The sequence below is a fragment of the Oncorhynchus gorbuscha genome, linkage group LG14, assembly GCF_021184085.1.
Source record: "Oncorhynchus gorbuscha isolate QuinsamMale2020 ecotype Even-year linkage group LG14, OgorEven_v1.0, whole genome shotgun sequence".
In the NCBI taxonomy this organism is placed as follows: domain Eukaryota; kingdom Metazoa; phylum Chordata; class Actinopteri; order Salmoniformes; family Salmonidae; genus Oncorhynchus; species Oncorhynchus gorbuscha.
The window spans coordinates 25,027,187-25,040,599 of NC_060186.1; the positions used below are offsets into that span (position 1 = coordinate 25,027,187).

Below are 13,413 nucleotides of genomic sequence, written 5' to 3' on the forward strand. Positions count from 1 at the left end.
TAGTCTCCCAGTCACTGCCGCTGAAAAACATCCCCTCATCATGATGCTGCCACCACCATGCTTCAACATAAGAATGGTGCCAGGTTTCTTCCAGACATGACGCTTGGCATTCAGCCCAATGAGTTCAATCTTGGTTTCATCAGACCAGAGAATCTCGTTTCACATGGTCTAAGAGTCCTTTAGATTCCTTTTGGCAACTCCAATCTGGAGTGACTGCCTTCTGGTCACTCTACCATGAAGGCCTGATTGGTGGAGTGCTGCAGAGAGATGGTTGTCTTTCTGGAAGGTTCTCCCATCTCTACAGAGGAACTCTGGAGCTCTGTCAGAGTGACCATCGGGTTCTTGGTCACCTCCCTGACCAAGGCCCTTCTCCCCCGATTACTCAGTTTGGCCGGGGTGGCCAGCTCTAGAAAGAGTCTTGGTGGTTCCAAACTTCTTCCATTTAAGAATGATGAGGCCTCTCTGTTCTTGGGGACCTTCAATGCTGTAGAAATGTTTTGCTAAACTTACCCAGATCTGTGCCTCCTCAAAATGAAATTCCTTCAACCTTATGGCTTGGTTTTTGTTCTGACATGCATTGTCAACTGTGGGACCTGATATAGACAGGTGTGTTCCTTTCCAAATCATGTCCAAACAATTGAATTTACCACAGGTGGACTGCAATGAAATTGTAGAAACATCAAGGATGATCAATGGAAACAGGATGCACCTGAGCTCAATTTCAAGTCTCATAACAAAGTTTCTGTTTCTGTTTTGTATATATTTTTTTCAAAAAAAAAAAAAAACCTGTTTTCGCATTTAAAAAAAATCCATTTTAGAATTAGGCTGTAACGTAACAAAATTTGGGACCGATCAAGGGGTCTGAATACTTTCTGAATGCATTGTACGTTAACCATAACTTCCTCAACCATAACTTTCTCATCTCACTTTAATGGGGATGTAGTAGATGATTTTCACCATTTTCAATGACTATTCATGCGTAGCCCTACCAATCAGGTGTGCTCCAGCTGTCCTTGTCATGCGCACTCATGTCTTGATAGAATAAATGTTTTTATTCTCTTCACAAACTGCAAACTCATCATGCTAATCACATTTCCATGGCTTGACACGAGGTAATTGACCCCCAGAATCATAAAGATATATATTTCTATCCACTAACCTGTCCATAAAAGCTTACCTGAGAAGCTGATCCTACAATTCAATTGATTAAGGCTAATGCTAATGACATCATATATCATTTTCAAACCTTCAGTCACATGTTGATATTTTGCAAACATTATAAAAGCAATATGAACTAGAGGAGACAATGGCCTTGTGCTTACACATTTTATTTTATTCCAGGTCATCAGCTAACATTGTGTTACTTTCGTCACAACCGTCTCTGCTATAACTGCACCCAGGCTAACACCCAAGGATATCTAGCATGATACTTGAAACCTACAGTCTGCCGGGATTTAGTCACTAGATGGGTTAAGAAAATGACATGTGGAACCTTAAACAACCATACAACCCCCCCAATTAACTTCCAAGTCTGTGTTTTTACTTACATTGCGCTAAAAAAAATTATTTTTATAACAAAGGGAAACATGGTTGGACTGGCCAGTTGTTTTTGCAGGGAGCTCGTCCTTCTCATTAGGAACGTGGTGACTTCACTACTTCATTCTAGCTTCTGTTTTATCTGAGAAAATGGGTGTGTTACTTTCATCCCAGCTCTCCCCTACTACAAGCTGTGTGTTGTTCTGTCTGTATGCTATGTCTTGCTTGTCCTATGTTGCTCTGTCTGTATGCTATGTCTTGCTTGTCCTATGTTGCTCTGTCTGTATGCTATGTCTTGCTTGTCCTATGTTGCTCTGTCTGTATGCTATGTCTTGCTTGTCCTATGTTGCTCTGTCTGTATGCCATGTCTTGCTTGTCCTATGTTGCTCTGTCTGTATGCCATCTCTTGCTTGTCCTATGTTGCTCTGTCTGTATGCTATGTCTTGCTTGTCCTATGTTGCTATGTCTGTATGCTATGTCTTGCTTGTCCTATGTTGCTCTGTCTGTATGCTATGTCTTGCTTGTCCTATGTTGCTCTGCGTGTGCTCACTGCTCAATGATTGTCTATATTGTAAATGTTTTTAATAACCTGCCCAGGGACTGCTGTTGAAAATTAGCCGGCTGGCAAAAAACTGCACTTTTATTGAAATGTTGATTAATGTGCACTGTCCCTGTAAAAAATAAAATAAACTCAAATTAAACTCAAGTTAAATTAGCTGGCTAGACTAATTTAACAATCTAAAAAATGTTTTTCTGAAAGGTGCTAATTGAGTGACTGTCAGTTAAAACGGCGGAGTCACAACCACATTTCAAAATTGCACCTTGTGTATTCTACTATTCAAACTCTCAACAGTTGAGAACCAGGCTGAGATCATAAATAAGCAACCGCTTATGGCGGCTGGGGAGCCTAAGCAACTGCTTATGCCCACCCTGTCTAGGTGTAGTACACCTATCTGTGACCCAGGTGTGAGGTGTCTTACCTCCAGGTGACCAACAATGCAAAAGCGTTCAGGCTTCTCAATGCCGCAGGTGGAAGAGGCTGTGAGCTGGTGCGCACGGCCGATCAGAAGGTCCCCGGTGGCGGGGTAGCAGCTCCCCTCAGTGCACACATCCCCAAACTCCGGCAGCTGCGCAAAGGACCGCCACCAGAGGGCTGCCGGACAGAAACAACATTTGAGTGTAGCTGATGATGCTGCACGGGCGAGCAAAACATGCCTGGAGTATAACTCTCCATGCAACTATTATGGTATATACCTAAACTGTTCCACAGTTAAAAATCTGTACAAATATTTTTATTTTCGATTTACCACAGGCTCCCTTTAGTCTAATGCTTCACTGGGTATAAAAACATAACGGTCACAAGATAGGCTTCCAGTTAATTTAATTGAAATCACATGGACGATCTTTCCAATCGATCCCTGTGGCGGGACTGTTTATGAAAACAGGCTGCTATGTTCGGGAACAACAGCGACTGTGGGAAACAGTTATTGACTGCACTAAACAGCCCCTGTAAACGATAGCTAGTTGAAAATGATGTGCCCAAAACATAGTGGACTGAGACATCTGACATGTATAAACTGTTGAACACATTTAGGATGTTTAAATAATGGCTTACAGTTCCTCATTATAGGGTATCCATGGTCCTGAATAAGTGACAGTGAAAAGTAACAGTGAAATGAAACTTTGACGGCAACAGAAAATAAAATCCTCTATTGGATCTCTTCACATTTGACTTTTCCTCTTAAGACAATACTTGGCTTTTGGCTACGCCTCAAATGCATCGAGAATACTTTAGCTAGCTACCTGCGCAGTAGGAAAAGACGAAAACACTTCCATGTAAAAACAATACTTACTCAAAAGTGATGTGATGAGCAATATCAACATTTTCGAGTGTTAAACATTGATATTTATCCGTCGGGTGGTTTTTGGCAAGTCCTGATGCAGTTGCGTGCGTGTGTCTGTGTAACTCTGTTCTAGGAGGTCCTGGCGAGCCCCCAACTACACACCCCACGCGTTCCCGAGTCCCAACCCTCCAGCCTGGGTATGCAGCGCAGCGTGCTAACGAAGACAAGCGCATCACATTCAGCCAGGACTGTCTTTGATTAAATAATACAAGTAAATTACTTTACATCTCGAGATAAGTCAACAGACTGCCCTAGGTGTGTTGTCAAATCAAAAGTTGTGGCCAGTAGGCTTGTTTAGGCTACTGAGAACATAAGAGCATATCAGTCGGTCTGTAGGTCAGACAGACATCGGTGTAGCTCTGGAATGCACTGCTGCACATACATTACCTGCCATGTTTCACACGATCAACTTCACGGATCTTCTGACTGACCCCAGAAGGATAGTTGGGTACTTTACCATGTCAAACGCAGAACTCCACATCCGTCTCTGTCGGGCAGAGGGACACACAGGGGCCATTTCCTGTATTTTGTAGTGGGGGGGCTTATTTAGCAGTTGGGCACAGATGGGTGATAGCTGAAAAATCCTAGATTTTTCAGATTCAATCCCCTATTGGGCTAAACCCTGGACATGCTTGTCGTTGAGTTGGACACAGTTATGGCAAATGGCAACCGAGGCAGGTGCCCATAGTTACCCTTCAGGAAAATAGACACAGCATCTCCCAGAACACTGAAAGTTAAAGATGATTCCCTCAGTGCTGAAGTAATTTGCCTGGATTTTGTCTGAATTTTGAATGGTAAAATCAAGACGTGTTTATTCGTTTTTTAAGACACCCTATTCATCAAGTTCAATGGGGTTTATTTTAAAATTTAGACCAGGATTTCCCAAACTCAGTCCGAGGTCCCACCTGGGTGCACATTTTGGTTTTTAACCTAGCACTACACAGCTGATTCAAATAATCTAAATTTAGTGAGTTGGTTATTTGAGTCGGCTGTGTAGTTGTAGTTCAAAAACCAAAACATGCACTAGTTTTGGAAACCCGGGTTTAGACTGCAACCTATGTATGAAACATCTCAGAGCAGGAGTGCTGATCTAGGATCAGTTCTGGCTTTCAGATCATAATAAGATTAAATGGACAGGGGGATCCTTATACAAGATCAACACTCCTACTCTTGAGACATTTGGAATACAGCCCCAAGACTCAGCAATTGACCACAACTATACGTGCCATGTGCATACATCACCCTCGTGTGGAATATTGAAGAACTGCAAGAGACATGCCAAATAGCTCTCTCATGCTCTCAATAACAACATATTGTTCATCCTCCTCCGATTTATTATAATCATCATAGACAATACATTTCCTCATGAATCAAAAAATAGAATCAATCATCTGTGTACTATGGCAGTTAGGTTTCAGGCACAGGTGTTAACACTATTGGCAGGTTGAAACTCATACAGTTCAGTGAATGAGAGACTCTGACCCACTATTGTGGACACTCCTCATCAGCCCTCGAGTTATGTTGTACAGCTGTGTCCACTGGATCTGATGACTCTCACTCATTTCATAAATATTCATCCTTAAGAGTATATTGATGCACCCAAAATACTGTCAGTTTAAGATACATCTGTTTTTTATTTTTTATCTTGGGCTGTCTCTCAATCCACCCCATCCGCCTATGTCGACATTCCACATCTGAGGTGGAAGGTGACTGAGCTACAGTGGTGTTTGTCAGACAGAGACATCAAAAAAAAAAATTGGTCTTCTCACAAAAAAAATCTTAGTCCAAAAATATATCATAAGGAATGTCTTTTTTTTGCCATTTATGAATGTGTTATATTCAGTGTGTTTCTAAAGACCAAATTCAATATTTTAAGTAATAAAAAAAAGAATAGCTAAAACCAAGTGTACACCACACAAATTTCCAAATCCTATCGCTGAGCCTGTCACATTAAACGACTGTCTTTCCTGACGTTTTTAAGTCTTGACAACGCAGTGGTGCGCTCACTAAATGACATGGCAAGACAGGGGTCACACACTATACGATTCTTCACTTGGTCGTTAGAGTGGTATCGAGAATCCTGTCTCGCAAAAATAATGATGTTATGTATAATTATTAGCTTAGAAGAACCCTCCCACCCACTAAAATAATTAGACTTAAATTAAAAAATACATTAACACTTTATATTTTAAGTTATAGCTTAGTCAATCATACTAGGTCCTTCATGCTCTTTGGTTGTGACATCACAGCTTGGCCTTAGGCACAGAGTCAGGGCTGGGGTAGAGGTGTTGCCGTAGGAAGCTAAGGATCTTCTCCCAACAGTCTTCCTGAGCATCGGCATGCGGCTTGGTGTACCCTCCCCATAACATGATCACTGCAACACACACCATCATTATTACATTGGGAGTGAACAATTGGTTATATATATATATATCTCTTAGTTCAGGTGTGTATACTATAGGTGGAAGTTGTGTGTACAGTACCTTTCTGTCGTGTTTGCTGCATTATGAAGTTGCTGGCTCTGAAGTGGGGTGTGTAGGGCGGCTCAATGAGGTGTCCAGCATCAGGGTATTGTAGAATGGTCAGCAGGTGCTCGTTACCCGCTGCACGCATCATCTGGGTCATCTGCAGGTGTCGTGGAAAATTGTCTCAGAAATAGAACACTCTTACAAGAACTTGCGAATTCAATATAGACTTTAATACAAAGTAGCAAAGCTGAGCCCTTCCATGGAAGGACCCTATCACAAACGTAACAGAGCCGAGCCCCTCCATGGAAAGAGACTAACTTCTGTTATTACAGAGTCCTGCCTTTATAGGATTCTGTCTTTGCATAACGTATAGAGTCCCCTCCCTCTATATGAAAATAGCTTCCCTTGACCTTTCTCCATTATTTTATTTTCATCTCAGAACTTGCTTGTTAATATATGTTCCATTCCTTATATAGCCATTCTGTCTCAGCTCTTCAAAGTGGAAAGCCTAGATGCTGCTAATATTGGAAATGTAATCATAGTCATGAGTTTTGCTCCCACACAGGTCAGAGGTCACATTCAGCATCAATCACAATTATTGATTTCATAGGAAGCTTGTAATCATGTTTGTGTGTGTACTCACGTCCTTAGCAGACTCCACTGTGGCCCAGTTCTGATCATCCTCCCCGACGACCAACATCAATGGACACTTTATCCTCCCCATCTGTCAGAAGACACGGCAATGAGTAGACAACCCCACAGTGTGGGTGTTTGTGTGTGTTGACTTACATCCACTTTCTCTCCAAGGTCGGTTGGGATGGGCAGAATGACGTCTCTCCAGACCACACGGCCCTCTTCATCAAATCGGATCTTATGCCCATCCCTGGCAATAAATCATTGTGTTTTTAGTCTCTATATCTTCACTTGGGCTGTATGTCACAAGCTTCATAATCACGGTACTTTACACCTTCACTTTGAACAGTTTTGGGTTTATTCATCATACTCACACCACTCACTTGTTCATCTTTCTAAACACCTCGCCGATAACCTTGTTGACAGGGTTGACAGGGTTGACGTGACTCCCACTGATACACACAAAGCATTTGGGCTGGAATACACACAGTAAACTCATAAGCATATACACATGGTCAGTGTTGGGACAATAACGATTACTGAATCTGAATTCACTCTATAAATACAAAGCTCCAATCTGGAGGAAAACGAGGAGAGTAGGAGGGAGAGGCTCACGCTGATGTCTTTGGAGTAGGCTGCCAAGTTGAGGGCGATAGACACGCCTAAGGAGAGACCAAACAGAGCAACTCTGTCCTTCATCACCAGGGGGTGCTCCTGCACAATCCTGAACGCTTTCTACATAACAAAGAGATTGAGCTCAAGTTCAAGTGATAAGGCTACAATGTAGGATCCAATGTAGCGGATGTGATGTAATATAACGTGAGGTGATGTAATATAACAGTGAGTCTGGGTAATGGGTCACAGGAGGACTCTGCCCTCTCAGGGCCGTTTATGAACATTAAGACAAGCACAAGCATGTAGGCACACACACAGTATGAGACTTACCTCAAAGTAGGTTTTTGATTCGATGTCTGAGGTTCTGTTCTTGTCATGGGAAAGGTACTCTAGCGCCATGGAAACAAAACCGTGTGACGCCAGGAGGCCAGAGCGGTACTCCACCAGCCCCCCACCCCCTCCCCACATATCCAACACCCCAGGGAAGGGTCCAGGACCTGGGGGTAAAAAGAGGGTCCCTCGGACTCCATGTTCCCTGATGTCAATTCTGCACACACCCGGTGCCATGTACCATCGTTCTGTGACAACGGTCGCTAGAGGAGACTGCTTGCTGAAGCCCTCAGTCATGTGCCCACTGTACACAGAGATGTGTACCACCATAGGAGTGAGGACATCCATCTTTCTCAACCTGAGAGACAGAGAGAGTTTGACTTGTCCAGCCGGGCCCGGTCACCCTAAATGATGCGTTTATCCTATGTAAAATTGACCGCAAATATTGAATTGCATTGGTGTATTACCTGAGGCCTGTCCGACTGCCTGGAACAGGCTGCATGCTCCACAGTAGACCCATGGGCTCTGCTCCTTCATATGTTCCTCCAAGACTGGCATCCTTAGCAACTACATAAACAACAGAAAAGAGAAAGAGGCTGGAGTTCCTGACTTGGACTTCGGAGTTGGATGACCATTCAAAACTATTTTTTTCCTACTCGGAGCTCATTTTTTCAGAGACGTCAGTTGTAGAGGTTGACTGATTATGATTTTTCAGCACCGATACAGATTATTGGAGGAACAAACAAAGCTGATACTGATTAATCTGCCGATTTTATATGTTTGTAATTAATGACAATTATAACAATACTGAATTAACACTTATTTTAACTTAATACATAAATCAATCAATTTAGTCTCAAATAAATAATACAATATGTTCAATTTGGTTTAAATCATGCAGAAACAGTGTTAAGTAACAGTGCAATATGTGTCATGTAAAAAAAGCTAACGCTTAAGTTCCTTGCTCAGAAAATGAGAACATATGAAAGCTGGTGGTTCCTTTTAACATGAGTCTTCAATATTCTAGGAATTATAACTCATCGACTATTTCTCTCTATACCATTTCTATTTCATATACCTTTGCATGTTCTTATAGGCACTATAGTATTGCCAGCCTAATCTCGGGAGTTGATAGGCTTGAAGTCAAACAGTGCTGTGCTTCAAGCATTGCTAAGAGCTGCTGGCAAACGGAGTAAAGTGCTGTTTGAATGAATGCTTACCACCGCTCAGTCAGACTGCTCTTTCAAATCATAGACTTAATTATAATAGAAGAAACAGACAGAAATACGAGCCTTAGGTCATTAATAGGTCAAATCCGGAAACCATAATTTCGAAAACAAAACGTTTATTCTTTCAGTGAAATACGGAGCCGTTCCATATTTTATCTAACGGATGGCATCCCTAGGTCTAAATATTACTGTTACATTGCACAATCTATGTTGTGTCATAATTATGTAAAATTCTGGCAAATTAATTACGGTCTTTGTTAGGAAGAAATGGTCTTCACACAGTTCGCAACGAGCCAGGCGGCCCAAACAGCTGCATATACCCTGACTCTGCTTGCACTGAACGCAAGAGAAGTGACACAATTTCCCTAGTTAATATTGCCTGCTAACATGAACTTCTTTTAACAAAATATGCATGTTTAAAAATATATACTTCTGTGTATTGATTTTAAGAAAGGCATTGATGTTTATGGTTAGGTACATTTGTGCAACGATTGTTAAATCATCACCCGTTTGGCAAAGTTGAAGTAGGCTGTGATTAAATGATAAATTAATGATAAATTAACAGGCACCGCATTGATTGATTAACCTAGTAATATCATCAATCATGTAGTTAACTAGTGATTGTGAAGATCATTTTTTAAAATTTTTATATAAGATGCTAGCTAGCAACTTACCGTGGCTGCGAGGAGCCACAAGGTCCTTTTGATGCTGCACTCACGTAACAGGTGGTCAGTCTAACACGCAGTCTCCTCGTGGATTGCAATGTAATCGGCATCCAAAAAGGCTGATTACCGATTGTTATGAAATCTTGAAAATCGGCCATGCCGATTAAATCGGTCGACCGCTAGTCAGTTGTCTGTGGACTGGGGCTCCCGAATGGCGCAGCTGTCTAAGGCACTGCATCTCAGTGCTAGAGGCGTCACTACAGACACCCTGGTTCGATTCCTGGCTGCATCACAACCGGCTGTGATTGGGATCCTATAGGGCGTTAAATCCCCATCCCGTCGTCCGGGTTTTGTAGGCCGTCATTGTAAATAAGAAATTATTTTACTCAGTAAAGAACAATGGTTAATTTTTTAAAAAGTCCCAAGCACACTGAATGGGGCTTTCAAAACAACTGGGAACTCTGTGAAAAAAACAGAGGTCAAATAATGACATCAGTGATCTTCAGGTAAGAAAGTCAGAGCTCTAGAAAGAGGCCGAGTTCCCGACTTGGAATTCCAAGGTTGATTGACAATTTTCAATGATTTGTCCTAGTCGGAGCTCGTCCCAGTTGCCTTGAACACACTGAAGTCGAATATTTCCAATTTCAGAGTTCAGTTGTATTGAACTTGGCATTAATGTGCTTGGGCGTGTTCATTGGTCACGCCTTTCACAGTGTTGCATTTTAAGACTGATCCTACTCAGGACGACAGGTCCACTGCATGACCTTCACAACAACCATATTGGTTTTAATAACATCTATTTTGGCATCCTTTACTCAAGGTTTGCTGTGATGTTGTACTAACTTGATAGCAATAGAGGGCAAACTAGCAGGCAAAAACATTGGCCAGCATCTCATTGTAAGTCGTTCTGGATAAGAGCGTCTGCTAAATGACTTAAATGTAAATGTAATGTTACAGCGCATGCTGATCTTATTGGCAACCACCAGGACAACGTAATTGAATTAAACAAGAGTATGGGATTTCATACAGAAGTTAGGCCACGGCTACATCCAAGAACACGGTCTGTAAGCCCGGTCGGCGGTCACAAACCTACCTGTCACCATGCCTTGGCCGTCGCTGGTGTAATGGCCGAATGACTCCCAAAAGTCATTATCCTCAGAGTGATGAAGGGAATGCAGTGTCACCGAGAGCGCTGGAGGTAAATTCCTCACAACTACCTGGATCTTCTCATCCACGAGCCCCCGCGTTGGCTGCACTGACAGAAGCGGGAAAGTCCCAACCATGGTGGACAAACACCTGTAGAAAAAAAGACAGAAATCAAACAAACATTGGTAAAGATGGTGGGATTGACATCCCATTTGTCTTGGCTTTAACCTGTGAAAATCAAATCAAATGTATTTATATAGCCCTTCTTACATCAGCTGAGATCTCAAAGTGTCCACATTTACCTAGACTAAGTTATTCGACAATGACAAGTCAAAGACATGCTTACATAGAAAACCGCTCTGTGTAGTTACATAATTCTGGTGCGAGTAGATACTCGTGCAGGAAAGTACAAAGTCCGTGTGGCACTGCTCACAAAGTTACAGCAACTAGAAACCCATAGCGATGAACTGTAGACCTATGCATGATTCATCTTCACAAAGGCGGCAAGATTTTTCTCAAAGGACTGTTACTTACTTCACCGGTTAAAAACAACTTAGACTTGGGTTTACGCACTGGTTGGTAAAAGGGTCTGCTTAATAAGCGTCAGTCAGCAACACTAAAACGGTAGTTCCGGGTCTCTGAATTTCTGACATTTTCAAAATAAAAGTTCCTCACGTAATATAAAAGTATAATTAACCTCAAAAGTCTACCCTCATGATACACTAATTTCAATGGAAGGAAAGCAGAGAGGGCAGGGGACCTTTGGGTGAGGGAGGCGGTGGAAAATATAAACTTTTCCCAACTTTATGCAAATCACCAGCGGCGATTGCAAAAGATGTAGAATATGTTACGAATTTGCAGGACATATGATATGTTACAAATTGTAGATAGATGGCTAACATTAAATAGCTGGCTAACGTTAGCTAGGCTAGGGGTTAGGATTAAGTTTAGGAGTTGGGTTAGAGGAAAGATTAGCTAAAAAGGGTTAGCTAACATGCTAAGTAAGCTAAAAACTAGTGGAAAAGTTGCTAAGTAGGTAAAATGCTAAAGTTTTCTGTGATGAGATTCGAATTTGCGAACGTTTTCGGTTGTTAGACGTCGGTGTTATAGGCCCACCCATCCACCCTGACAAGTAACTATCTGTTTTATGTAACCATAACAACTGTAACACATATTAATTTCAGTCTCCCGGATTTCGTTTAATTATGTTACATCTAGTATATAAGACCAGGCTGCAATACGTGGCTCTATCTTTTGAATAGTTTAACCTACAAAATATTATGCCCCATCCTGAAATGTGTGTTCATAAATTTCAGTGAACACATTATGTACATTTTATTTATTTATTTTACCTTTATTTAACCAGGTAGGCAAGTTGAGAACAAGTTCTCATTTACAATTGCGACCTGGCCAAGATAAAGCAAAGCAGTTCGACAGATACAACGACACAGAGTTACACATGGAGTAAAACAAACATACAGACAATAATACAGTATAAACAAGTATATATACAATGTGAGCAAATGAGGTGAGAAGGGAGGTAAAGGCAAAAAAGGCCATGGTGGCAAATTAAATACAATATAGCAAGTAAAACACTGGAATGGTAGTTTTGCAATGGAAGAATGTGCAAAGTAGAAATAAAAATAATGGGGTGCAAAGGAGCAAAATAAATAAAATACAGTTGGGAAAGAGGTAGTTGTTTGGGCTAAATTATAGGTGGGCTATGTACAGGTGCAGTAATCTGTGAGCTGCTCTGACAGTTGGTGCTTAAAGCTAGTGAGGGAGATAAGTGTTTCCAGTTTCAGAGATTTTTGTAGTTCGTTCCAGTCATTGGCAGCAGAGAACTGGAAGGAGAGGCGGCCAAAGAAAGAATTGGTTTTGGGGGTGACTAGAGAGATATACCTGCTGGAGCGTGTGCTACAGGTGGGAGATGCTATGGTGACCAGCGAGCTGAGATAAGGGGGGACTTTACCTAGCAGGGTCTTGTAGATGACATGGAGCCAGTGGGTTTGGCGACGAGTATGAAGCGAGGGCCAGCCAACGAGAGCATACAGGTCACAATGGTGGGTAGTATATGGGGTGACAAAACGGATTGCACTGTGATAGACTGCATCCAATTTGTTGAGTAGAGTATTGGAGGCTATTTTATAAATGACATCGCCAAAGTCGAGGATTGGTAGGATGGTCAGTTTTACAAGGGTATGTTTGGCAGCATGAGTGAAGGATGCTTTGTTGCGAAATAGGAAGCCAATTCTAGATTTAAACTTTGGATTGGAGATGTTTGATATGGGTCTGGAAGGAGAGTTTACAGTCTAACCAGATACCTAAGTATTTGTAGTTGTCCACGTATTCTAAGTCAGAGCCGTCCAGAGTAGTGATGTTGGACAGGCGGGTAGGTGCAGGTAGCGATCGGTTGAAGAGCATGCATTTAGTTTTACTTGTATTTAAGAGCAATTGGAGGCCACGGAAGGAGAGTTGTATGGCATTGAAGCTTGCCTGGAGGGTTGTTAACACAGTGTCCAAAGAAGGGCCGGAAGTATACAGAATGGTGTCGTCTGCGTAGAGGTGGATCAGAGACTCACCAGCAGCAAGAGCGACCTCATTGATGTATACAGAGAAGAGAGTCGGTCCAAGAATTGAACCCTGTGGCACCCCCATAGATACTGCCAGAGGTCCGGACAGCAGACCCTCCGATTTGACACACTGAACTCTATCAGAGAAGTAGTTGGTGAACCAGGCGAGGCAATCATTTGAGAAACCAAGGCTGTCGAGTCTGCCAATGAGGATGTGGTGATTGACAGAGTCGAAAGCCTTGGCCAGATCAATGAATACGGCTGCACAGTAATGTTTCTTATCGATGATGGTTAAGATATCGTTTAGGACCTTG

General features: G+C 42.1%; 2 protein-coding genes across 4 annotated transcripts in view; both read right to left on the reverse strand.

The window, feature by feature from the left end:
* Positions 1-3,574, reverse strand: part of LOC123994682 (laminin subunit beta-1-like) — a 38,575-nt gene extending 35,001 nt beyond the window's left edge. Inside the window, exons 1-2 of the mRNA XM_046297580.1 lie at positions 3,390-3,574; positions 2,517-2,689 (exon numbers count right to left, since the gene is read on the reverse strand). Of these exons, the coding sequence (XP_046153536.1) occupies positions 2,517-2,689; positions 3,390-3,420 (204 nt within the window). The 5' untranslated portion in view covers positions 3,421-3,574. The remainder of the gene's footprint in view (positions 1-2,516; positions 2,690-3,389) is intronic.
* Positions 3,575-4,751: 1,177 nt separating this feature from the next.
* Positions 4,752-11,203, reverse strand: LOC123994683 (peroxisomal succinyl-coenzyme A thioesterase-like). 3 transcript variants are annotated; one of them, XM_046297583.1, is made up of 10 exons: positions 11,061-11,203; positions 10,474-10,676; positions 7,954-8,053; positions 7,487-7,844; positions 7,157-7,276; positions 6,925-7,016; positions 6,698-6,791; positions 6,552-6,632; positions 5,924-6,065; positions 4,752-5,814 (listed from the first exon to the last, which is right to left on the reverse strand). In XM_046297583.1, the coding sequence occupies exons 2-10, from the start codon at positions 10,661-10,663 to the stop codon at positions 5,684-5,686; spliced, it is 1,308 nt and encodes a 435-aa protein (XP_046153539.1). In that variant the 5' UTR covers positions 10,664-10,676; positions 11,061-11,203; the 3' UTR covers positions 4,752-5,683. The 3 variants fall into 3 exon arrangements, with proteins under 3 accessions (XP_046153539.1, XP_046153538.1, XP_046153537.1); XM_046297582.1 differs by having other exon boundaries at positions 10,873-11,147; XM_046297581.1 differs by having other exon boundaries at positions 10,797-11,147.
* Positions 11,204-13,413: the final 2,210 nt, after the last annotated feature.